Raw genomic sequence first — 27,955 nt, 5'->3', positions numbered from 1 at the left:
AAAATACCATTTTATTATACTAAAGCGTACTACCTTAATGTTATTTAATATCAAGCTGATTTTGTCTATATTGTAATAACATTTATTTATAATATCACTCACAAAGAATTTATTTAAATTTTTTAAAGTTTTGCAAGCTAAGATTTAATACGCCTAAAGTGGTTTACATGTCTACAAACAGTTTGGTGATACAAGTCAACGACCGTCTACTAAAATGCTGTAAGCTGATTAAGATGCGCCGGCTACCGATTTTTCCTACAGGTTAACTCACATAAACTTTCCAAAGATTTGCTATAGCCTCAAGCAGCACAGGTTTGGATTCAAAGATATTTTTCCTCCCCCGATTGTTAAACCGACAAGGCCAGAGAGTCAATATTGTGTCAATACATAGTAATGATGTTGTGTTATTTTTGTTGTTGTTGTTTTTTAATGCGTCTTACTTAAAAAAAAAATTGTTTATTTGTATTTAGATGATCATTCCAGAGTTCATTTGCTGATAAACACTGGGAAGAAAGAAGGAGATTATATTAACGCCTCTTACATCAGGGTAGGTTATTTCAATCACAACATCCACAATTAAAAATAGTTTTATTTATAATGGCCTCCTTCAGTCATGAAGCGACTATGGAAATGAGATGAATGCCTGGGCATTAGCTGTGCTCGGAACAATGTTGTCCACACGTCAGTTCCCCTCCGCCTCTTCATGCAGACGATGTATCCGAGTGCCAAAACAGTTTGTGGCCAAGGGCTTCTCAGGCTCTGCTAGGATGTAGCACTGAGTACTGCGAAATTCCCAATGGTCAGCGGCTCCATTTAACATTTTCATAATTTTTTTTCACCTGTTCTTTTTTTTTTTTACATATATTTGTGAAAAGAAAATATAAATGATTTAAGGAATATGATAAAAGAAAAGAAAGATTTGGGCAGAAAGAAAAAAAAAAGATTGAAAGAAAAAAAGGAAAGACAGAAAGAGAAAGAAAGAAAGAGAAAGGTTTTGAAATAAAAATGGATAATAAGAAAGAAAGAGAGGGAAAGAAACGGTAAAAAGAAAGAATTACAAAATCAAATAAAGAGAGAAAAGAAAAAAAGTAGACGAAAAAAAAAAGAAAAGTTATGGAGAAAAGAAAGACAGACAGAAAGAGAGAGAGAGAGGGAGAGAGAGAGACAGAGACAGAGAGACAGAGAGAGATAGACAGAGACAGAGACAGAGAGAGAGACAGAGAGAGAGTGAGAGAGAGAGAGACAGAGAGACAAAGAGAGAGAGAGAGAGACAGATAGAGAGAGAGACAGAGAGAGAGACAGAGAGAGAGAGAGAGTGAGAGAGAGAGTGAGAGAGAGAGAGGGAGTGAGAGAGAGAGAGAGAAAAAAAGAAAGAGAAATAATCTATAACAGACAAATTACAGAAAGAAAGATAAATAATTTATAAGACAAGTTACAGAAAGAAAGATAAATAATTTATAAGACAAGTTATAGAAAGAAAGATAAATAATTTATAAGACAAGTTACAGAAAGAAAGATAAATAATTTATAAGACAAGTTACAGAAAGAAAGATAAATAATTTATAAGACAAGTTACAGAAAGAAAGATAAATAATTTATAAGACAAGTTATAGAAAGAAAGATAAATAATTTATAAGACAAGTTATAAAAAGAAAGATAAATAATTTATAAGACAAGTTACAGAAAGAAAGATAAATAATTTATAAGACAAGTTACAGAAAGAAAGATAAATAATTTATAAGACAAGTTATAGAAAGAAAGATAAATAATTTATAAGACAAGTTATAGAAAGAAAGATTAATAATTTATAAGACAAGTTATAGAAAGAAAGATTAATAATGTATAAGACAAGTTATAGAAAGAAAGATAAATAATCTATAAGACAAGTTATAGAAAGAAAGATAAATAATCTATAAGACAAGTTATAGAAAGAAAGATAAATAATTTATAAGACAAGTTATAGAAAGAAAGATAAATAATTTATAAGACAAGTTATAGAAAGAAAGATAAATAATTTATAAGACAAGTTATAGAAAGAAAGATTAATAATGTATAAGACAAGTTATAGAAAGAAAGATAAATAATTTATAAGACAAGTTATAGAAAGAAAGAGAAAGTACAAAGAGAGAAAAAGAGAGAACGTGTTTTGTTTCTGTGTGAGCAGTCAACTCTTTGCATCTTTTTCTTTAACTGTTTGACTGTTTTTCGTTTATGTGTATATGTGTGAACATATTCTATGTGCTTAATTGTATAAATGTGTGTATAAATATACCAAAATTCACAGGTTAACATTAGGGCCGGTCCTACAGATTGCGGGGCCCTATGCTAGTCGGATTGAGCGGGGCCCATTCTGGCAAGTGATAAGGATTATTAGTGACAATTAAGATATGTCTTGGCTATTTATTCATACTTTACTAAGAAAAGAATCATTGTAAAATTAACTTTACAAGCCATCTACTCTAGATAGTAGTTTTCTAACAAAAAGATCTGCCTTTCAGGTTTACTATCGGCTAGCAAAATATCGCTTTTTTTTTAAGAGCTCGAGATATATTTAGATCTATTTGTGTGCCAGTGACTATAAAAATAAATTAAGTATTTGAACTTCTTGTTTTGGTTAAAATTCGCCTTATTATTACAGTTTTATTAAATAGAAGCTGACAATCGTTGTTTTTTTTTTAATCGTGAGTAGATTTGGCGATGTCCATATTGAATGACACCCCGAAATGACAATTGTGTCTGTTTCTAAGGAAATTTGCATCAGTTTTCAGAAAATTTTAATAATTTCAGGAGATTTCCGTGAGATTTTCGTATATACCAAGAACACTTTAATAATAAGTTGAGATGGTTTAGTTTAATAATTTACACATAGAATTCGCTCGGGGGGGGGGGGGTTACGAAGGTGCGCGGCGAACTGCGGCCGCATAGGTTGCAGAGACCTAAGACCGGCCCTGGTTAACATGATGTTTCGAAATCGTGGCCTACCATGAAGTTAACTTTACTTTCTCTAAGATTTAGTGACAGGAGGAAATTTAAAACGCAGCTTCCAGGCATTATATAGAGTAGCTATTACGAAGTACAAATAATTCCGCAGAGAGAAAAATCACTTATTTCGTAATCTTTTAATCTATGTTCTCTTTATTACGTTCTATCATGAAATGTGTATTCACAAATTGTGACTTCACTTTCTTAAAGGACAACAACGACAAAGTCAAATTTATTGCGTCTCAAGGTAAGTCCTTACAACTTTTGTTGTTGTTGTTGTTGTTGTTGTTGCTGTTGCTGTTGTTGATGTTGTTGTTGCTGTTGCTGTTGTTGCTATTGCTGTTGTTGATGTAGCTGTTGTTGTTGTTGCTATTTCTGTTGTTGATATAGCTGTTGTTGTTGTTGTTGTTGCTGTTGTTGTTGTTGTTGTTGCTATTGCTGTTGTTGATGTAGCTGTTGCTGTTGCTGTTGCTGCTGCTGCTGTTGCTAATGCTGCTGTTGCTGCTGCTGTTTTTGCTGCTGCTGTTGCTGTTACTGCTGCTCCTGTTGTTGTTGGTGTTGGTGTTGTTGTTTTAAACAACGCCATTTTGATGCCTAAATGTATTTGCCTATTAAAATATATTTAGCAATGTCTCTGTTATTTTTGGCAAAAGTATTATAAGTCCTTAAATAACTAGATAAGCAAAATAATTACTTTTAACAAAGGGTAAGGGATCTTGTGTTGAATATATATATTATAGCTTTTATATAGCGCTACTTTCATGCTTATAGCATGCTCAGAGCGCTATGGTCCAATCTCCTTTGTGGACCAGTGGGCGGCAGTGGGGTGGGGGGAGGGGGTATCTAGGAGTTGGTACGTTTAGGCCTTTAGGCGCTCAGTAAACACAACTCTGCCCGAGTCGGGTGTCGAACCTCGAGCCCCCTTCTAGGTGGCCTCTCGACCACACTTCCCACTATACAAATACATACAAATATATACGTAAATATAAACTCATTTAAATTAAAAGGTTAGTGCCTTGCATTTGCATGTTGAGCCGATGCACTGTGTCATTAAATGTCGTCAATAGTGTTCAGCTTATCTATAATTTGAATTACGCCTATACTGATGTATTTTATATGGTACTTTCCAAGGTCCAAATAAGGCGGTCCTCAATGACTTTATACGTATGCTGTGGGAGCAACATGTTGACATTGTGGTCATGTTGACAAATTTAGTTGAAGAGGCAAAGGTCAGTGTGACTTTTAAATTTTAATTGTATCATTTTACTCTGTGGTCTATAGAATAAAACCTACCTTAACTGAATACATATAGTCTGTAGAATGTAGCCTAGGCGTAATTTAATACCTATGCTATCTAAAACACAGCGTACGTGTAATTGAATTGTTATGGGTAATAGCAGTGATGCCCGAAATACGGCCCGCGGGCCAGTCGAAAAGTCTGCACAAAGAGCAGAAATTAAAAAAAAAGGTTAAAAAGTGTATCTTTACCTACGTCAGGACTCTCCATTTTCTCTAATGCAGGGGTTCTCAACCTGTGGGTCGCGACCCCTTTGGGGGTCGATTGACCATTTGCCAGGGGTCGCCTAAGAACATCGAAAATATGGATTGTTATCGTCTACCCTACAATTCTGTATTTGTGTCTGGGGGGGGGGGGGGGCGCGGCAGAGTGGGGGATTGTAAAAAGGGGTCGACGAGCTTAAAACGTTGAGAATCGCTGCGTCTAATGGATTGTAACTAAGACTTTTATCATTTGTAGTAAATTTGTACGTTTATGAAATGGGACTCAAAATGTAGATTCTAACAGGAAAAGTGAATGGGTTTTATTTTTTTTTTTTGTGTGGATAATAACCCAACACATTTGATTAGTAAAGAGACTGTGGATGTTTTGAAAAAGATCATCATATAAACGGCATTTTAAAAAATGGCGTCATTCTTGGTTTGATCCGCGAATAAAAGATTGTTTAACTACTCCTATAGATTGGAGGACTGATGGAAATATTTACCAGAAAAAAAAGAGACAAGAAAATGAGTCAGTGGTAAAGCTAGCTACAGTGTTGCTCACATTTTAAGCAGAGAAATGAAGCCAGTTTCTTACGCGTGAGAAAAAAAAAACGGAATTGTAATAAAATAATTTCAGGTCAATTTCATTTTATTTTTTTTTTGGTACTTTTTTCGTTCATATCGCCCGCGACCCGAGTGTAGGGAATTAAAAAGCCCAACAGGATGGGAATCACTGGTCTATAGAATGAAGTCTACGCGTAACTGAATACATATGAAATAATATTTACATTTATAGTCACAAGAACAGAGACGCAGCGACCATGGCGCAAAAGTGTACATTGCACCATGGCACATAACCATAAGGAGGCGCAGTGGCTGAGCGGTAAAGCGCTTGGCTTCCGAACCGAGGACCGGGGTTCGAATCCTGGTTAAGACTTGCATTTTTAATGTCGGGATCTTCGGGCGCCTCTGAGTCCACCCAGCATCTAATGGATATCTGACATTAGTCAAGGAAAGGTAAAGGCGGTTGGTCGTTGTGCTGGCTACGTGACACCCTCGTTAATCGTAGGCCACAGAAACAGATGATCTTTACATCATCTGCCCTATAGACCACAAGGTCTGAAAAGGGAACTTACTTACTTACATAACATATAAGAGCCCACACGAAAACTGAAAGAAAAAAAAATGTATCAAATTTATAGCATGCAATGACATTGTTGCTTCTCGCATAATGAAATCATTTTACATTACCTCTATGTTCAATTATACATTTGAAACGGATCGGTTGCCACACAGCCTTCACGACGTGTGGGCAGTTTTGACAAATATCTCGTTGTCACGTCGTACAGACTTGTAAGTTTAGCAAAGAGGAACTTGTCTAAACTGCCCACACGCTGTGACGTTGCAGTTCAGTGTTCAGGCCTTCTGTAACTATTGGTCTGAATCGAAACACATACCACGCTACTTCTTCTTAAACAGCTCTTGGAACTCTAAGCCAGCAAAAGTGAACAGAGCTCCCTCTCACTGGCCTGAAAGAGAACAGTGTACACTGTTCTGTCTGACGGGTGGGTCATACTCGCGGCAAGAGGCCGCGTACACTAAGACCCCCGCTATTTTCCTTTTCTAACCGTGCGGGACACGCCATTTATGTAACGGCCCCTTGAGGAACAGCGCCTGGATTGTGACAACCATGCTACCAGACAGCCATGCTTGTCTCTAAACAGCTTACATATCAGTTACTTTCATTAGATATCCATTCGCTAAATAACGTTCTATTTAAAGTAAGTTTTAACATTGAGATTTGATTGAAAGCACATATTTGTGTAGGTGAAGTGTGAACAGTATTGGCCAGAGAGCGGGAAAGTCAGCTATGGCGACACTAAAGTTCAAGTAATCCAAGCCAAAACGTTTGCTGATTACACAATACGAACGATTGAACTTAATCAGGTAAGACAAGTAAAAATGCAAATAAGAATACTTTTTTTTCAAAAACAAAGCATATATACGTTTTCCCTTTGTTGTGTCTGTTCTATTTATGTGAATGTTTCTGTTGTGTTGTCATTATCTGGGAAAAGAGTCCTTGAAATCAAAATAAATTTACATTAGGATCAATAAAGCAGTCTTAGTCTTGGTAATGAACTCTACAATATATAGTCATTAAATTTATAATTTTTAATTGTGTATAATTTGATTATTGTGAAAACTAATATTAAAAATATAAAAGAAATATATAATCATATACAGTACAATGGAGGGACTCGAATTCTCACTCAGTATCATTTCACGTCATGGCCAGACCAAAGCGTTCCGAATTCTCCATGGGCTCTGGTCGATCTTGCGATGAAGGTTTTGGCTCACCCCACAACTCAACCAATAGTCGTGCATTGTAGGTGAGTGCAGTTTTAACATTTATATTTTTCTTGACTACAAAGCCCTAGCTAAAATGCTTATGTTTGTATAGATCTCTTGACTAGAATATTTTTGCCATATTTTATTAATGAAGGTGTTTCATTGTTTACCCAAATTTTTTTAAGCGTAATACTGAAAAAGAATATATCTATACTATAAGGCAGAAAGTAAGGTGTATGTATGTATGTATGAATGTATGCATGTATGTATCGATTATGTGAATAGACCCTGATTTTAATTTAGCTCTGGTTATATGAAGGGAGAGTAATTCCAGAAGGATTACGGGCACGACATGGCCTATATTGTGCCGATGTTCCAAAAACTCAAAACTTAAACTCAAACCCAAGTACCGAATACAAATAAAAAAACATTTGACAAATCTAGGTAAAACCTGGCATAAAAATTTCTTAGATAATGGCAAAGACCATATTGTATGTTTAATGTCCCTTCCTCAAACGGAGGGCCCTAAAAATAGAAAAAATAACCTAATTGTATCTTTATTAAAGTACGAAACTTTTTAACAAAACGGGTAAATCCGTTTTAACAGAATTTTATGCTGGATATGACTATGTCGGCTGAAAGGGTAAACCTATTTTTACTCTCTACTTTTATTTTCGTGGCAAAATAATAAGAAAATGTGAAGGGAACATTCTCCAAGTTTGACATAAATATAAATACAATCCCAAACTAAGGCCCTCTGGCCACGAGCCATCATCGGTTAATTTACTATATGAAAATATATTTTTGTCTTTACAGCGCTGGTGTGGGAAGAACTGGTACATTCATAGCCCTGCACAATGTTCTAAAAGACGCCGAGGAAACAAACAGGATAGACTTTTACAGCACTCTAGTCAGGTTAAGACAAGACAGAATATTCATGATACAAACACCGGTAAGATCATTGTATTGTTTTATCCAAAAATTTCATCCAATGAAGGCTATTCGTGTCGCAGGATTGTGTAGTTGTATTAAACATGTTATATCAACTCACACTGTTTTTCTGTCCTGTAAAAAAATATGTATATGTTATTTATCTCACACTCATTCTCGGAGAATCTCGGATCAAGTTGAAACTATACACAGTTATTCATTGGCATAGACAATACATGAATAAATAAAACAAGGTTAGAAAGAAAGTTTGTGTGAAAACACAAGCTCAAACCGTCCCCCAAGTGGTCCGCTCAGGTAGATAAAAAGGCATGTGTCAATATTTAAAAAAATATAAGAAACTATGAACTACAAACTATGAACAACTACAACCATGACATGTTAGTTCGACAATTGACTTGATACACAGGATTATTAATGTTATTATTATTATTACATTGTTAATATTCATATGTATTTGATGAGCTGATATTTATGAAGGTACAGTTAAATCCTTGGTGTCACTTACAAAGACCGCATCACGAATGAAGGGAAAAGAAGCAGAATTAATATAGCGATTGGACCCCACGATGACCTGCTGACTCGTAACATAAGCTCAAACTCTATAACCACATCACAAGGTATTTGGGCCTTGCAAAGACCTTCCTTCAGAGAACAGTACCAGGGGAAAAAATAAGAGGAAGACATAGAAAGCATTGGGAAGACAACATCAAAGAATGGAAAAAGTCTGTCAGTGAATGAAATTCTATCCAAGTCAAAAGACAGAAAGGCATGCAGAAAGACGGTTGACGGATCTTGTGTGGTGCCCCAACTGACCAACAGACTAAAAGATAGGTGAAGGTGACTCATTGTGTTTGTAAAATGTTTGACATGTTTCGGATGTTCCTTCAAGAGTTGAAGATAGTTTACTTCCTAGTCCAAACCTCCCGCAGGACGACGGGGGATGGGAGCGGGCAGGGTTTGAACCCTCGACCGTCGATAAATCCGAACGACAGTCCAGCGCGCAAACCGCACGACCAGGCAGCCATCCATTGTGGGTTTGAGAAGAAGGCCAGTACCCAGATGTGTCGGTCCAAAATATTTGTGTCGCCCGATTGTAATAAAGTGACCAAATGACTTCGTAATGATTTTAAAACTGAATTATTTTAGTGTAATTATAGTATGCATTTGTACATTTACACGTTTAGTTGGTAAAAATAATCAATACTTTCTTTCTCTAGTATCAAAATTACAGCTATATACATCGATCTTTTTATAGGACCAATACGAGTTTCTGCATCGGGCTGTCCAAGCTGCCTTGATATGTACCCCAACAGTAGTCTCTGTCAGCGAATGCAGTGAAAGAGTTAAAGAACTTTTAAAGAAAGAAGTCTCAGGATTGAGCAAAATTGAAAAAGAATATCGGGTCTGATAAATTTATTTATGTAAATTTTTAAAACCATATTTATAATAAAAATTAATTTTAGGGTGTTACATACAGCAGGCCGAACATTTTGGCACTAAATAGAATGGTGTGAAAGTTTAGAAGCTTTGGCAAGAACATTGCTAACTAAATTGAAACATTATAGAAATTCTGTAAAGACTCAATTTGGGACTTTACAATTTATTATATATATATATATACATATATATTTATATTTATATATATATATACTTCCTATTAATTAGTTTTTACGTTTATCAACATTATATTACAAAATGATAGCAGCATTACGCTGGCTCCGACATGTCATTTGCATGCCAAATAGAAAACTCCCTAGAGACATCCTCTGTGTAAGGCAAACTAACCCTATTGGAAGCCCATACTGACATATAAAAATGTGTGCAAATGAGACATGAGAACCACAAGCATCAACAAAACTGTGTAGGTGGAGAAAGCCCAAGACCGGACTGTGCTGTGCTGGTATGAACCTCACTGAGCGCAAAAGAAACGAAGCGGCATTAGTCAAGAGAAAGAAAAAGAAAGCTGCCCTGTCAACTAGCCCTAGGACAGATGCATATACATGCACGAACTGTGGCAAACTCTGCCGCTCAAGAAATTGACTTGATCAGTCACTCCAGGTTCTGCCCCGTCCCAAGACGAAACCAAAACCAATCTGGGTGCATCCATTGTCTTCCGAGACAGAAGGAGCCGTATATAAAGCTAGAGTAGTAGAAGAAAGAAAATATATTTAGAGATAGATAGGCGCTGACTAGGACTCGAACCATCGACATCGGAACTGATCATATCGCCAAGCAATGACAAAATACCAGGGAAACATTTCACTTGACGGCCCCCAAAATGAAGTCAGTAGAGTTATGTGGACCAATATAAGCTCCCAGGGTCACGCGGCTACGCGACCTATCTAGTGCCCGCTCTTTTTTTTTTTTTTTTACACAGCTCATATTAACTCAAACCGTCTGTCTGTCTGGTACAAATTGTGTACACGTTATTTCTCCCATCTCCCAATCTTGAATCAAGTTGAATCTTTGAACATGTATTTAATGTCCTTAGCACCAAAAAACGATTGAATCAAAAAAAAAATCAACCACTTACATAATTAATTAGTGGCTATTAATTAATGTTGTTTGATTAAAAAAGGAGAAATACATCTTAAAATACTGAGATATAAGGCTGTAAATGATCATTTTTTTCCCCTCTAACAAGCTATTTCGTTTTCACAAACAAATTTCTATTAGTGATAAGACCCGGATTGTCAAAGATGTTAGCTGAGTTCTTGGTTGCTCCTAGGAAATGTAATCGGTTTTAATTCTTCTTCAGAGATATTCTTGTTACACTATATTTTTATCTACCTTCTCTTAATAAACTTTGTACGCTATTGTTGTAACTATACTACCTACCATGTATTGACATGTATACCACTAAGGCTTCAAACATTTTATACTTATCAACGAAATAATTATAATTTTTTTTTGGTCTTGTTTTTGCAGTCTATAAATCTGGTAAGTAAAGACATCAGAAACTCACAGCTAGACGACAACGAGGTTGAAAAGTCGACTAAAGAAAAAGTTTATCAAAACACACACGAGTTAAAGAAAGATGGTCAGAACAGATTTCCTAACATAATGCCTAGTGAGTTTTGAAAAAAAACAACATGTTAACCTAGTTATATTATGATTTATAGATTTTTTTTTAACATTTATTAATTAATTAATTCACTAAGAGGGACATCACATAAGAGGAAAAAATTGTTGATGAAAAATATAATACATTATTAAAAATTAATGGGATATTTAAATTTATGCAAACTTTTACATACTCGAAAATAGTGTGAAAAAACATTTTATATGAGTCAATTTTAGCAAACGAATAGCAGACAATGTGCATATAAAATTGTTCTATGAAATTTCACAGGAAAGTTTGACAGACCTTATTTAGTCTGTGAACAAAAGAACATGAGTGACTACATCAACGCTGTTTTTACTCCGGTAACTATGATTAATTAAAACTTAGCAATAAAATGTCAAGTTCAGTTTTTAAAAGGCTATTACTTTCTTGAAAGGTCTAACGCGTACGGGAATTTCCGAATGTAAGGCATTATTGATTCAAGAGTTTAATGAATTAATGTTCAGGAAAATTGTGCGCATCGTCTATAAAGTTCTGATTTAAAGGCATACAATTGGAATTATTCAATATGTTTACTAAATCTAATATAATAGATAACCTCGTATTTCTTAAGAGCTCTAAATCAAAACTTTAGGATCAGGGTTAGATCTAGATGGCCATATAATGAGCATACCAATAAATTATCGCAAATTCTGCCTTGCCCGATGACCGAATTAAAAAATAAAAATCGTACGTTAAAGAAGATGACAGTATCAAGGATTCAATATCCGAATTAAATCAAATATTTTTAAAATTATTTTTTAAAACTTATTTTATTATCTACTAGCCTGACATTACCCGCGGCCTGCGGGTCTAAGTTTGTGTTTACTAATCTAGTGAATTGGATTTAAATGTATGTTAAACGTAGCTAGTGATCCTTTCAAGTTTTTTTCTCTTTCGCTACGAAAATAAAATAAGTTTTGCGAAAATGGATGTACCCGAAGCCGATACATACATATCTATTAAAAACGAAAAGAGCGATAGCTTTGTTAAATGAATGGGATTATACAGTAAACAATTAATGAGAAAAAGAATTATGTACACTTGCCAACGATTAGTTTCATCTAGGGATATCTCATGTTCATCATTGATACACGTGCCAGAAAATTGCTTCATTTCTCTACTTAAACAATAAGCAACATTTTAGCTAGCTATACAACCGACTCATTTTCTTGATACTTTCTAGTAAATATTCCAATCGATCCTCCAATCTCTAGGCGTAGTTTAAAAATATTTTTTTTATTCGCTGTTTAAATCAAGAATGCCGTCATATTTGTTGTATGATGCCGTTTATATGTTGATCTTTTTTTTAAGAACTGGATTGTTCATATTGTTAGACAAGACTATCTTTCAAAATCGACTTTCGAGATACTAAAGTAATACAATTACAAAGAAACTTAAATGAACATCTTAAAGTAATAAGTCTTCCTTTCTCTTCAATTTATGCTAAGAATATGTATTTATTTAGACGAAGTTGTTATTTTTTAGATAATAGTAGTACAGACTCTCATTGTCTTAAATAAAAAAAAAAGAAACTCAAAAGATTTTCATTTTAAAAAAAGTGCGCTCATGAGACTTTGAACCATGTACCTTTGGCGCCAAAATCCAACATTCAACGTACAATACCACTGGAACGGTAAAAATATTACAAATTTAGGTTATATAAACATACTTTGAATATAACTTTTGTCGCTAAAGAAAATTCTACCAATTTTATTATACTATTTTACAAAGTAATACTTTAATATTTCTTCAAAATGTTGACATCTTTTAAAATTTAAACATTTAATTTGATTTTAAACAGTTTAGTAAAAGAAAAGAGAATATTTTATGTAGTTGACATTTAAAATTAAAAATATACTAACTTGTATATAAATTAAAAATAAATGAAATCATTTTCCAACAGTTATCAGCCTTTTACGATGACCTTTCGGTAGATTATTTTTGTAGTACAATGATATAGAGAACTCTGTGGACAATTTAATAGCGAAATTTTGCATTTTTTGTCCCAAAAAATTGTATTTAAAGAAAGTAGAAACGTTATCATAACATATATAAATTCTTTTTTAGCATTAAATGTTATAAAAATTTTAACAAACACATTTTATATCATTTATCTATTTAAAACACAAAAATAAAATGTTAAAACTTGTACGTTTTGAATCAAAACCAATTTTGCGTTGTATATCTTCTTTATAAAATTTTGAAGAAATTAGTCATTGAATTCGGGCGGCCATTATCAATTTTAAAATGTTCAATTTTTTTTCACTATTTTCATTAACTTGGAGAATGAACAAATATTAGACTACAAAACACACACAAAAAGTTTTAATTAAAAAAAAAAAAATTATAATTGATTTTTAGTTCAAATTGTCCTCACCATATGTATTGTAACATTTTTAGTTAATGAGAAAAATAATTATGTACACTTGCCAACGATTAGTTTCATCTAGGGATATCTCAAGTTCATCACTTATATACGTGCCAGAAAATTGCTACATTTCTCTACTTAAACAATAAGCAACATTTTAGCTAGCTATACAACCGACTCATTTTCTTGATACTTTCTAGTAAATATTCCAATCGATCCTCCAATCTCAAGGCCTAGTTTAAAAATATTTTTTTTATTCGCTGTTTAAATCAAGAATGCCGTCATATTTGTTGTATTATGCCGTTTATACGTTGATCTTTTTTTTTAAGAACTGGATTGTTCATATTGTTAGACAAGACTATCTTTCAAAATCGTCTTTCGATATACAAAATAATAAAATTACAAAGAAAGTTAAATGAACATCTTGAAGTAATAAGTCTTCCATTCTCTTCAATTTATGCTAAGAACATGTATTTATTTAGACGAAGTTGTTATTTTTTAGATAATAGTAGTACAGACTCTCATTTTCTTGAAAAAAAAAAAAGAAACTTAAAAGATTTTCATTTAAAAAAAAAATGCGCTCATGAGACTTTGAACCATGTACCTTTGGCGCCAAAATCCAACATTCAACGTACAATACCACAGGAACGATGTAAATTTTACAAATTTAGGTTATATAAACATACTTTGAATATAACTTTCGTCGCTAAAGAAAACTCTAACAATTTTATTATACTATTTTACAAAGTATTACTTTAATATTTCTTCAAAATGTTGACATCTTTTAAAATTTAAACATTTAATTTGATATTAAACAGTTTAGTAAATGAAAAGAGAATATTTTATGTAGTTGACATTTAAAATTGAAAAAATAGAAATTTGTATATAAATTAAAAATAAATGAAATCATTTTCCAACAGTTATCAGCCTTTTACGATGACCTTTCGGTAGATTATTTTCGTAGTTCAATGATATAGAGAACTCTGTGGACATTTTAATAGCGAAATTTTGCATTTTTTGTCCCAAAAAATTGTATTTAAACAAAGTAGAAACGTTATCATAACATATATAAATTCTATTTTAGCATTAAATGTTATACAAATTTAAACAAACAAATTATATATCATTTATCTATTTAGAACACAAAAATAAAATGTTAAAACTTGTACGTTTTGAATCAAAACCAATTTTGCGTTGTATATCTTCTTTATAAAATTTTGAAGAAATTTGTCGTCGTATAGGGGATCTTCCGTTAAATTCTAAAATGTTTAATTTTTCTTCACTATTTTCATTAACTTGGAGAATGAAAAAATATTAGATTACAAAACACACTCAAAAAGTTTTAATTAAATAAAAAAGTTCATATTGTGATTTTTGGTTCCAAATGTCCTCACCATATGTATTGTAACATTTTTAGTTAATGAGAAAAAGAATTATATACACTTGCCAACGATTAGTTTCATCTAGGGATATCTCATGTTCATCATTGATACACTTGCCAGAAAATTGCTACATTTCTCTACTTAAACAATAAGCAACATTTTAGCTAGCTATACAACCGACTCATTTTCTTGATACTTTCTAGTAAATATTCCAATCGATCCTCCAATCTCAAAGCGTAGTTTAAAAATATTTTTTTAATTCGCTGTTTAAATCAAGAATGCCGTCATATTTGTTGTATTATGCCGTTTATACGTTGATCTTTTTTATTAAGAACTGGATTGTTCATATTGTTAGACAAGACTATCTTTCAAAATCGTCTTTCGATATACAAAATAATAAAATTACAAAGAAAGTTAAATGAACATCTTGAAGTAATAAGTCTTCCTTTCTCTTAAATTTATGTTAAGAATATGTATTTATTTAGACGAAGTTGTTATTTTTTAGATAATAGTACTACAGACTCTCATTAATTTGAATAAAATAAAAAAAAGAAACATAAAAGATTTTCATTTTTAAAAAAGTGCGCTCATGAGACTTTGAACCATGTAGCTTTGGCGCCAAAATCCAACATTCAACGTACAATACCACTGGAACGGTGTAAATATCACAAATTTAGGTTATATAAACATACTTTGAATATAACTTTCGTCGCTAAAGAAAACTCTAACAATTTTATTATACTATTTTACAAAGTATTACTTTAATATTTCTTCAAAATGTTGACATCTTTTAAAATTTAAACATTTAATTTGATATTAAACAGTTTAGTAAATGAAAAGAGAATATTTTATGTAGTTGACATTTAAAATTGAAAAAATAGAAATTTGTATATAAATTAAAAATAAATGAAATCATTTTCCAACAGTTATCAGCCTTTTACGATGACCTTTCGGTAGATTATTTTCGTAGTTCAATGATATAGAGAACTCTGTGGACATTTTAATAGCGAAATTTTGCATTTTTTGTCCCAAAAAATTGTATTTAAACAAAGTAGAAACGTTATCATAACATATATAAATTCTATTTTAGCATTAAATGTTATACAAATTTAAACAAACAAATTATATATCATTTATCTATTTAGAACACAAAAATAAAATGTTAAAACTTGTACGTTTTGAATCAAAACCAATTTTGCGTTGTATATCTTCTTTATAAAATTTTGAAGAAATTTGTCGTCGTATTAGGGGCTGTCGGTTAAATTCTAAAATGTTTAATTTTTCTTCACTATTTTCATTAACTTGGAGAATGAAAAAATATTAGATTACAAAACACACTCAAAAAGTTTTAATTAAATAAAAAAGTTCATATTGTGATTTTTGGTTCCAAATGTCCTCACCATATGTATTGTAACATTTTTAGTTAATGAGAAAAAGAATTATATACACTTGCCAACGATTAGTTTCATCTAGGGATATCTCATGTTCATCATTGATACACTTGCCAGAAAATTGCTACATTTCTCTACTTAAACAATAAGCAACATTTTAGCTAGCTATACAACCGACTCATTTTCTTGATACTTTCTAGTAAATATTCCAATCGATCCTCCAATCTCAAAGCGTAGTTTAAAAATATTTTTTTAATTCGCTGTTTAAATCAAGAATGCCGTCATATTTGTTGTATTATGCCGTTTATACGTTGATCTTTTTTATTAAGAACTGGATTGTTCATATTGTTAGACAAGACTATCTTTCAAAATCGTCTTTCGATATACAAAATAATAAAATTACAAAGAAAGTTAAATGAACATCTTGAAGTAATAAGTCTTCCTTTCTCTTAAATTTATGTTAAGAATATGTATTTATTTAGACGAAGTTGTTATTTTTTAGATAATAGTACTACAGACTCTCATTAATTTGAATAAAATAAAAAAAAGAAACATAAAAGATTTTCATTTTTAAAAAAGTGCGCTCATGAGACTTTGAACCATGTAGCTTTGGCGCCAAAATCCAACATTCAACGTACAATACCACTGGAACGGTGTAAATATCACAAATTTAGGTTATATAAACATACTTTGAATATAACTTTCGTCGCTAAAGAAAACTCTAACAATTTTATTATACTATTTTACAAAGTAATACTTTAATATTTCTTCAAAATGTTGACATCTTTTAAAATTTAAACATTTAATTTGATTTTAAACAGTTTAGTAAATGAAAATAGAATATTTTATGTAGTTGACATTTAAAATTAAAAAAAAAAGAAATTTGTATATAAATTAAAAATAAATGAAATCATTTTCCAACAGTTATCAGCCTTTTACGATGACCTTTCGGTAGATTATTTTCCTAGTTCAATGATATAGAGAACTCTGTGGACATTTTAATAGCGAAATTTTGCATTTTTTGTCCCAAAAAATTGTATTTAAACAAAGTAGAAACGTTATCATAACATATATAAATTCTATTTTAGCATTAAATGTTATACAAATTTAAACAAACAAATTATATATCATTTATCTATTTAGAACACAAAAATAAAATGTTAAAACTTGTACGTTTTGAATCAAAACCAATTTTGCGTTGTATATCTTCTTTATAAAATTTTGAAGAAATTAGTCATTGAATTTGGGCGGCCATTATCAATTTTAAAATGTTCAATTTTTTTTCACTATTTTCATTAACTTGGAGAATGAACAAATATTAGACTACAAAACACACACAAAAAGTTTTAATTAAAAAAAATAAATTTATAATTGATTTTTAGTTCAAATTGTCCTCACCATATGTATTGTAACATTTTTAGTTAATGAGAAAAAGAATTATGTACACTTGCCAACGATTAGTTTCATCTAGGGATATCTCAAGTTCATCACTTATATACGTGCCAGAAAATTGCTACATTTCTCTACTTAAACAATAAGCAACATTTTAGCTAGCTATACAACCGACTCATTTTCTTGATACTTTCTAGTAAATATTCCAATCGATCCTCCAATCTCAAGGCTTAGTTTAAAAATATTTTTTTTATTCGCTGTTTAAATCAAGAATGCCGTCATATTTGTTGTATTATGCCGTTTATACGTTGATCTTTTTTTTAAGAACTGGATTGTTCATATTGTTAGACAAGACTATCTTTCAAAATCGTCTTTCGAGATACTAAAGTAATACAATTACAAAGAAAGTTAAATGAACATCTTAAAGTAATATGTCTTCCTTTCTCTTCAATTTATGCTAAGAATATGTATTTATTTAGACGAAGTTGTTATTTTTTAGATAATAGTAGTACAGACTCTCATTTTCTTGAATAAAAAAAAAAAAAAACTTAAAAAAGATTTTCATTTAAAAAAAAGTGCGCTCGAGACTTTGAACCATGTACTTTTGGCTCCAAAATCTAACAATCAACGTACAATACCAAAGGGACGATGTAAATTTTACAAATTTAGGTTATATAAACACACTTTGAATAAAACTTTCGTCTCTAAAGAAAACTCTACCAATTTTATTATACTATTTTACAAAGTATTACTTTAATTTTTTTTCAAAATGTTGACATCTTTTAAAATTTAAACATTTAATTTGATTTTATTTAAACAGTTTAGTAAAAGAAAAGAGAATATTTTATGTAGTTAACATTTAAAATTGAAAAAATAGTAATTTGTATATAAATTAAAAATAAATGAAATCATTTTCCAACAGTTATCAGCCTTTTACGATGACCTTTCGGTAGATTATTTTCGTAGTACAATGATATAGAGAACTCTGTGGACATTTTAATAGCGAAATTTTGCATTTTGTGTCCCGAAAAATTGTATTTAAAGAAAGTAGAAACGTTATCTTTACATATATAAATTCTTTTTTAGCATTAAATGTTATACAAATTTTAACAAACAAATTATATATCATTTATCTATTTAAAACACAAAAATAAAATGTTAAAACTTGTACGATTTGAATCAAAACCAATCTTGCGTTGTATATCTTCTTTATAAAACTTTGAAGAAATTAGTCAGCAAATGTGTAAAAGGTAGGACATTCTTAGAATGTTCAATTTTGTTTCATTATTTTCATTAAACGAAATAATTTTTAGTTCGCTATTCATGAATGAATATAGATCTAGCCCTATCTCAACTCGGCTTCGCAGCTTTCGTAAACGAATGCAGTCTATTAAAAATGCTTTAGAAAACCAAATTTGAATGTTTATTTGATCAAAATATGAAATGAATGGACTATAATGTGTTAAAGTATAAAACTATCTGTGCTAAGAGAAGTTTTATCATCTTAGAGTTGAATTAGAGTTTTAGATCTAGGGTTGGGATTATAAAGTAAACAATTATACGAATTAATTTTTAGTAAGCGATTCATTACGGTATTGTCTAATGAAAGAATGTTTGTCAGGAAATCTGCAGTCACAGATATAACGAACTAATTAATTCAAAAAATGCTTTTGAAACACAAAATAGAAGGTTAATTTTATTATATAATAAAATCAATGGATCTTCTTTTGTATTTTCATGTGTCAAAGTAAAAAAACTATCTGCGCAAAGTGTATTTCTAAAAATTAGATATAGGTCTAAATTCTTTCGATCTTTTCTATGTCAACATTGTAGACATGGCCTAGATCCATAAAATACTATAGCTGTGATAGAGTTGGACAACTTTATTTTTTTTTTAGGGTCTTAAGTTTGTTTTAGGGCTACAATACATACACTAAGGTCTAAGTTGGTACATAAGGAACATTCCTGCCAAGTTTTATCAAGATTTGTCAAGCGGTTTTGATGTCTATAAGTAACATACATACACCTCACATTCTACTTTATAGTATAGATATAAATAATTCCATTCGGGACACCACGATGAAAAAGTCATGGAAAGATAACTCTTTTATTTCTGCAAGTCGGACTAGTACTACCTCACGTAACTTTCGAGGTGACAGAGAGCGATGCTCAGAATATAAAATAGGGGAGGGAGCATATGCTACTCCGCGGGTCGGCTTATATTTTATAAAGGCGGTATTGTCTTTTTACAAAATATTTTAGTTTTACTTGTTTTACTCTTCTGTATGTATTGTAATCTTTTTCTTAGTGATAATATAATTTTTAATTATAATATAATTTTAAAAGATAATTTAATTAATAGGACAATATTGTTAACTCTTTTTATCCTAGGCATTGTTCAAAAAAGATCAACATATCATAACGCAACTCCCAATGCCTCAAACAGTTTCAGATCTATGGAGGCTAGTCAAACAGTACAAAATTTCTTTAATGGTGGCTTTTGAACTAGAAAAACTTGGAACAGATAAGGTATATTTCTATATGAAAAAGGAGTATTTTTCCTAGCCGAGATATTTTTTCTTTTGCAATGCCCTTTACCCTTATATTAAGCATATAACATACAATCTGAAAGTTAGAGTATTGCTTATTTAATGTTGTAAGTTCACTTTTTGTTTCTACAGACAATGACTGTTTATTTACCGATCGTCGTCGACTCTTCGCTTGCTTTGGGCAACATAGAGATCCACTGTACTGCAATCAATGATAAAGACTTATGGGAGGAACAAATCTTAAAAGTTCGAAATGAAAAATCTGTACGTTAATACAATCCTTTCTTTAACACCATTTGTTTTCTGCTGTCTTGTAATGTCTTTCACAATAATTTCTTTTTTTTTTACCTTTACCTATCTCTTAGTCTATTGGACCGTTGGGGCACCTTGCAAGACTCGTCAACCGTCTTTCTCCATTCCTCTTTGTCTTTTTAGTTATAGCCTCTTTCAATGTAAGGCCAGTTTATTCTTGCATGTTGTCCTCCCATCGCTTTCTCTGTCTGCCTCTTTTTCTTTTTCCTGGTACTGTTCCCTGAAGGAGGGTCTTTGCCAACCCCGAAAATTTTGTAATATGGCCATAGATTTTAAGCTTGCGTTTTTTTTTACGATAGTTGGCAGGTCATCATAGAGTCCAATCGCTGCATTAATAATAATGTACATTAAATCTTTTGTTCAGAAATCTGATAGCCAGGATGTGGTTCATTTAAAATGTAAAGATACTGAAATGGATGTAAAGAAACTCTTATCTTTGATCCTGAAAATAAGAGCGTACACTGCTTACACTAGCGGAAGGACTTTGTTTTTGTGCAGGTAAACATTTGTATGCGCATATCTAATATATAAATCAGAACGTAAGGAGTTTGTATGTATGTCCCACATAGAGATCAAGACCGTTCGACTAATCTTGATAAAACGTGCCATACATGTTCGTTAGACCATGACGGAGGCCGTAGCGTGCGTAGAGTATGTTCACATTTGGCTAGTAGATTGTTTTTTCTGTTTTTTCGTGTTTTTTTGTTTTGTTTATCTCGAGCAACGTAAATTGTCTAACGCCGTAAATCGGCTTTGTCTACCGCGGCGGTTCTCAACCTTTTTAGTGCCGCGACCCCCTAATACAATTTCCCACTAGGCAGCGACCCCCAACCGCAATTTTTTTCGTCCATAGGCCTAGGTAAATGTAAAATTGCTAATGCTATTGAATCGTTATAGTAATGTCTATATCTGATCTGGAACGTATGTATTTTGATCAAGATATAGTGCACTTGATCCTTGCATTAAAAAAAAATAATTATTCAAGGTGACAAGGGTGTCTAGCAGGTCGGCTATTTTCTGATTAAAAAACAACAACAACAAACTTCTAAAAAAAAACTTTTTTAGAACTTTCCCTCTCGACAACCATGTCACATTGTGAAGTAGAAGAACACGCTCAACGCAACAAACTCATTACAAAGAAGTAACTAGCAATGAAAAAAAAAACATGTCTACCTTCAACCAATGATGTTACACTCACTAACTCAAAATGCCATCCTGTATCCACAAACCAATTATCCGTCTTCATTATATGTCACCCTCATTTTTTATTTTATTAAATTTATATTTGACGGTCGTTTCATAGATTATATATAAATAAGGAATCTCAGTAATGTCCCTTGGTTTTGTTTATCAGAAAAAGAAAATGTATACCAACTGTGCTACAATTATGCTTGTTAAAAACGGCCCCCAAAAAATTCCGATGTTAAATAGACAAAAAATCCAAATTGTATGTGTGAGTCGTTTGCTGTCGCGCCTCGAAACTGTAAATATGTTTACTTTCATTTTGATTTAAAACAGGTTTTTATGTTTATGAATGGACAGCCAACAAAGAGCTAAAATAACTAGATCCGTGTGGATGCATTACAATCTTCATGAAATATTCTTGACCATACTTTTCCTTAGAACAAACTTCATACACATTTTTATTTCATCCCTATACGACCAGGCAGCCATCCTGGAAACCTTAGCTTAGATTAATTGCCCCTTTTTACATTTCCTGTCGTCGTTTTGCCCCTTCTTTTTGCTAAACATTTGGAGCGTTAACTATTCTTTCATTTTTAAGTTAATAATTAAAATAATACAATTTAAAAAAAAAATCTGTACTCATAATATATTGTCTGGTCGTGTTGTATGAGCTCTCAGACTGTTGACCCGAAGGTCTAGGGTTCGAACACTGCCCGGCACAATCCACCGCCGTCTTGATTGAAGGGTTAACCTAGGATGCAATAATTATTAAGTCTGAAGTAATATCTGAAACCTAGAAAACACACAAAGAAACTAATATATATTTATAGTGGGAAGCGTGGTCGAGAGGCTTAGTACGCTGGAACTTGGCTTGGTTTGGCTACCTATGAAGGGGGCTCGAGGTTCTAATGTAAACACAGGGCAGAGTTGTTTTTACCTAGCGCCTTAAGGCAGCATTGCAAACCATCTCCTAGATACCCCCTCCCCCCCCCCACTGGTCACCAAAAGATATTGGCCCAAAGCACTTTGAGCACGCTTTAAGCATGAAAATAGCGCTATATAAAAGCTATAATTTGTTATTTTTATTTATTTAAAGACTATATTTTCTTATAGTGGTACCTTTTTTTACAATAACGCCCTTAACGCATGCTCACCGTGTCAGTAGATAACTATGATGATAGGCATTTCTAACTGTATTAAAACTAAATACATTTCAGGAATGGTGCTACCTTCAGTGGACTGTGTAGTGTACTTTGTACTGTACTAGACAGACTGGATGAGGACGCTAAAGTCTCAGTTCCTCTTGTTGTAGGTGCAATGAAAACTGTCAGGCCAGAAGTCATTCCAAATTTGGTGAGAATTATTCCAGTGTGTAGTATGTTAGTTGCTATTTCACATTCTTGATCTAAATTTGATGATAGTAATAATTAAAAGGCATTCCGAAAAGATATGATATTTACTTAGATTACATAATAGAACAGTATAGTTGACATATGAATGGCTAAGACTTGTTCATTTAGTTGAAGACGTGTTTATTGAGTCCTAGACGTGTTCATTTAGTCCAAGACGTGTTCATTGAGTCCAAGACGTGTTCATTTAGTCCAAGACGTGTTCATTTAGTCCAAGACGTGTTTATTTAGTCCAGAGGTGTTCATTTAGTCCAAGACGTGTTCATTTAGTCCAAGACGTGTTCATTTAGTCCGAGACGTGTTTATTTAGTCCAAGATGTGTTCATTTTGTCCAAGACGTGTTCATTTAGTCCAAGATGTGTTGATTTAGTCCAAGATGTGTTTATTTAGTCCAAAATGTGTTTATTTAGTCCAGAGGTGTTCATTTAGTCCAGAGGTGTTTATTTAGTCCAGAGGTGTTCATTTAGTCCAAGACGTGTTCATTTAGTCCAAGAAGTGTTCATTTAGTCCAGAGGTGTTTATTTAGTCCAGAGGTGTTCATTTAGTCCAAGAGGTGTTCATTTAGTCCAGAGGTGTTTATTTAGTCCAGAGGTGTTCATTTAGTCCAAGATGTGTTCATTTAGTCCAAAATGTGTTTATTTAGTCCGAGATGTGTTTATTTAGTCCAGAGGTGCTCATTTAGTACAAGACGTGTTCCTTTAGTCCAAGACGTGTTCATTTAGTCCAAGACGTGTTCATTTAGTCCAAGATGTGTACATTTAGTCCAAGATGTGTTCATTTAGTCCAATATGTGTTCATTTAGTCCAAGACGTGTTCATTGAGTCCAAGACGTGTTCATTGAGTCCAAGACGTGTTCATTTAGTCCAAGACGTGTTCATTTAGTCCAAAATGTGTTCATTTAGTCCAAGAGGTGTTCATTTAGTCCAAGAGGTGTTCATTTAGTCCAAGAGTTGTTCATTTAGTCCAAGATGTGTTCATTTAGTCCAGAGGTGTTCATTTAGTCCAAGAGGTGTTCATTTAGTCCAAGATGTGCTAATTTAGTCCAAGAGGTTTTAATTTAGTCCAAGAGATGTTCATTTAGTCCAAGAGGTGCTAATTTAGTCCAAGACGTGTTCATTTAGTCCAAGAGGTGTTCATTTAGTCCAAGATGTGTTCATTTAGTCCAAGATGTGTTCATTTAGTCCAAGAGGTGTTCATTTAGTCCAAGAGGTGTTCATTTAGTCCAAGAGGTGTTCATTTAGTCGAAGACGTGTTCATTTAGTCCAAGACGTGTTCAGTTAGTCCAACACATGCTCCTTTAGTCCAAGACATGTTCATTTAGTCCAAGAGGTGTTCATTTAGTCCAAGAGGTGTTCATTTAGTCCAAGAGGTGTTTATTTAGTCCAAGAGGTGTTCATTTAGTCCAAGAGGTGTTCATTTAGTCGAAGACGTGTTCATTTAGTCCAAGACGTGTTCAGTTAGTCCAACACATGCTCCTTTAGTCCAAGACATGTTCATTTAGTCCAAGAGGTGCTCAGTTAGTCCAAGACGTGTTCAGTTAGTCCAAGACATGCTCATTTAGTCAAATATGCATAAAAAAGCAGTGTATAACTGTTAATATATTTAAACTTAATAGTAGTTGTAACAATTTATAACCCGCACCTTAGATAACGGGCTTATTGTTTAAGCACTTGTTTTTTTAACCTTGGGTCCTGGGTTTGAATGTCAGTGGAGAGTGTGATGTTGAACTTTGAGATATTTAGGGCGCTCCTGCGTCCACCCAACTCTAATGACTTTAGTTGAAGAAAAGTAAAGGCGGTTGGTCGTTGTGCTGGCCACACGACACCATCTACGTAAACCGTCATAACGTCATCTGCCCAATATATCACAAGGTCTGAAAGGGGAACTACCTTAGATAACATACATAAAAAAAAATAATTATAGCTTTTGTTATAGCGCTACTTTCAAATAAGCAACCTTCAGACTATGCGGTGGGCGATACATCCACAATCCCAAAACAGTCTCTCATCTGGCTCTATATTCGACCCAAGCTGTTTCCCTAAAACAATAAGAAGCAATAAAAAAAAAAAAAGAAAACTTAAAAAAAAAAGTTATCTAAGGGAAGTTACCGCTCATTAATGCTATTTATATGAAATTACAGAGTATAGCCTCATTCTGCTATATATTAGAAAATTTAATTATTAGCAAAAAATGATTAACTAGTTGAGTACTTTTTCGATTGATTCGTTTATTGTCATTTACTATGAATAATTATGCAAAATTTAAACTTGATTGGGAAGTGGGTAAAAAAAAAATGTTAAAAAGTAATAAGGGGATTAAATCCATATACATCTACATTTCTCATTAAGTAGCATTTATTTTTCTTATTTCGATATGAAACAAAATAATTAATCACTAAAATAATTTAGCTAATTGGTTAATTTTTTTTTTATTGATTAATTTTGTGCAAAGATTTAAGTTGATCGGAGAATGTTAAATGAGAGAGACTGGAGAAAAATATGTTCAAACATTTTCACAGACAGACGGACAGAGTGAGTTGATATACGTTTTATAAAAATACCCTATATTCACCCACACATCATTATAAATATTGAAAGTACTGCGGTAACCACAAGGGGCTATGATACTTTAAGCCGAATTATAATGGTCTAATTAGCGTTCTTCAAATTGATTTTTACTTATTGTATTAAAAAAACAAACTACGAAAATACTGTCTGATTAATTGACTTAGTATTGATTTAAAAGATTAAGAAAACCTAGTTGCTATACTGTTACTGCTTCAATCTTTTACTTTACCAGGAACAATACAGAATTGTTTATGAAGTTCTGGAGAGATATTGCACAACTGCTAGTCCTTACACCAACGTTGGAGGAGAGAAACTACCATTGACTATACCATTGACTACACCATTGACTACACCATTGACTATACCATCTCATATAATAAACAATCCCACATTTGATGAGAATTCAACAGACCCTTCCAGTGTATATAACAATGTTTGATTTTGTGAAATAAATCCTTATTTTTTAGAATACACTGGAATTAACTTAATTTAGTTAATGATCAGTGTGATCTTAAAAAAAAAACGGTTTTTATATAGGTAGATCAATTTGTAAATCGCCTAGCACTATTCTGATTGTAAAAAAACAGACTTAGCTATTACTTTAGACGCTTACCTCACTGTAACAATCTGGCCAGAAAAAAACGGGCATACATTGTATCATATTAAAAGAGCCTACGTGTTGCATTTAGTTATATTTCTATTTTGTTTTCAGTTACTTTTATTGTTATTATTATTGTTTTTGTTATTATTGCTATGGTTTTGAGGTAACTAGACTTTTGTACCTAGAAGTAATTTTTTGTCAAGTAGAAAATTCTGATTTTTTGTCTCTTTTGCTTTCTTTTCTGTCTTTTTCTTTTCTATCAGTTTGTCTGTCTCTCTGTCTGCCTTTCTTTTTGTCTGTCTGTATGTACGAATTCTGCCAAGTCATTGGCTTTACTGGCTAGCTCAGGCAATCCATTTCATGCTCTAATAGCACTAGGGAAGAAGTAGCATTTGTACAAATTTGTCCTAGCATATGGGATGAGGAATGTGCCTTTATCTTTGTGTCTTTCAGAGTATTTTATTAAATTTTGTTTTTGTACTTTTAGAATATGACACCACACTGCTATGAAACAAAAATCTGGCCAGTTAACGCCCTATTACATTTGACCACTTTCAGTAGCAGGCTTCTTTGTATATAAGCTACTAATAATTTATTTGCTTTTAACTAATTACCACTTTATCTTTATTTTAAAAGGTAGACACAAATTTCTGAGTTTATTATTTTCATTTTTATTTTCATAATTATAAAACAAATGTTAAATTGGCCTAACAAGATTTGTTTTATTTTATTGGGCAAATTATCAAAATTTAGATGCAGCTATTGTCAGAGCGTATAAATTTTTTGTTCAGTTTCTTCAATTGATTTTTTTTTTAAGAATGTAGTATTTACAATATTGAAATTAACTTGATAAAAGTAAATATATGAATAAACACGATTGGTATAGAAACAGCTCTTTTGTTCCATTAAAAATGTATTTAATAATAAAAATAATAAACATTATTTTCAGTTTTAAAAATTTGTCTTAATAATAACAATAATAATAAGGCTTGTCTTCGAGTCGGAAGATTATTGAGGAATTCAGTTTTTCCCATGGCTACGCAGCCCCAGCTGTGACCTATATATTTTGCCACACTCAGTGCAAGCATAACCATGGTCCGCAGATATTCGATTGAGATTTTCTTTTCGCCGCCTGCGTCTGTCCTCGGCAGTGGATTGTCTTTTGGTCTCAAATGTGTATCCCGCGGCCTTGGTGAGTGACCTCCAGCTGTCTCTTTCTAAGGCCGCATGCAACCAGGTGCTCTTATCTATGTATGTTAAGGCAAGTTGCGCATAAGCTGGTCTTTAAAGCGTTTCAGTGGGGCACCTCTGTTACGTTGACCCCCTTTTAGCTCACTTAAGAAGACTGTCTTTGGCATACGTTCGTCTCCCATACGGGAGACGGATAAATATGAGAGCATAATCTATCTTTAAATTAAATCGATTGAAGAAAATAAAATGTAGCCGTCGCACCTACACATCTCATACCACAAAATATTTAATAAAAACCTAATTTTTCATCTCTGGTAGTGTTTAGATCTCAATGTGACAGACGGACCGACGGAAAGACAAACTACCCAAAATATATTCGGCTTTTTTATGGGGGCATCTAAAAATATTTTTTTACAAATTTTTTTTCATAAGCTTTGTTCTAGTCATTTTGAATGTAAGATAGATCTTTATGAAGATTAATTTACAGTAATTACTTAGCATGGTCCCAGGATAAATGTCAAACGAGGTACGTATCGGATTAAAGTCTTAAAACAATATTTCCAAAGAGAATGACGTAAATCCTCGTGCAGATGTCTGTTAAGAAGCAACGTCTGTAATTTATAAGATAAGAGAGAAAGACTAATCCTTATCACCTTATGTCATTGTTAAAGATTTTAAAGTTTTAAATGATTTGGCATGAAATCGTTAGATACTACTTAA

At 32.4% G+C, this 27,955-nt stretch overlaps 1 protein-coding gene across 1 annotated transcript in view; it reads left to right on the top strand.

Annotated features, from left to right (window-relative positions):
• LOC106063873 (receptor-type tyrosine-protein phosphatase alpha-like) overlaps positions 1 to 26,933 on the top strand; it is a 40,349-nt gene extending 13,416 nt beyond the window's left edge. The window contains exons 12-25 of the mRNA XM_056028612.1: positions 471 to 547; positions 3,193 to 3,229; positions 4,114 to 4,211; positions 6,310 to 6,429; positions 6,727 to 6,872; positions 7,648 to 7,783; positions 9,038 to 9,184; positions 10,711 to 10,852; positions 11,135 to 11,208; positions 19,813 to 19,950; positions 20,103 to 20,234; positions 20,647 to 20,780; positions 22,685 to 22,820; positions 25,676 to 26,933. Of these exons, the coding sequence (XP_055884587.1) occupies positions 471 to 547; positions 3,193 to 3,229; positions 4,114 to 4,211; positions 6,310 to 6,429; positions 6,727 to 6,872; positions 7,648 to 7,783; positions 9,038 to 9,184; positions 10,711 to 10,852; positions 11,135 to 11,208; positions 19,813 to 19,950; positions 20,103 to 20,234; positions 20,647 to 20,780; positions 22,685 to 22,820; positions 25,676 to 25,882 (1,724 nt within the window). The 3' untranslated portion in view covers positions 25,883 to 26,933. The remainder of the gene's footprint in view (positions 1 to 470; positions 548 to 3,192; positions 3,230 to 4,113; positions 4,212 to 6,309; positions 6,430 to 6,726; positions 6,873 to 7,647; positions 7,784 to 9,037; positions 9,185 to 10,710; positions 10,853 to 11,134; positions 11,209 to 19,812; positions 19,951 to 20,102; positions 20,235 to 20,646; positions 20,781 to 22,684; positions 22,821 to 25,675) is intronic.
• Positions 26,934 to 27,955: the final 1,022 nt, after the last annotated feature.

This window comes from Biomphalaria glabrata, chromosome 5 (genome assembly GCF_947242115.1).
Source record: "Biomphalaria glabrata chromosome 5, xgBioGlab47.1, whole genome shotgun sequence".
Classification (NCBI taxonomy): Eukaryota; Metazoa; Mollusca; class Gastropoda; family Planorbidae; genus Biomphalaria; species Biomphalaria glabrata.
The sequence above is the reverse complement of the archived record's forward strand: the minus strand, read 5'-3'. Positions and strand labels throughout refer to the sequence as shown.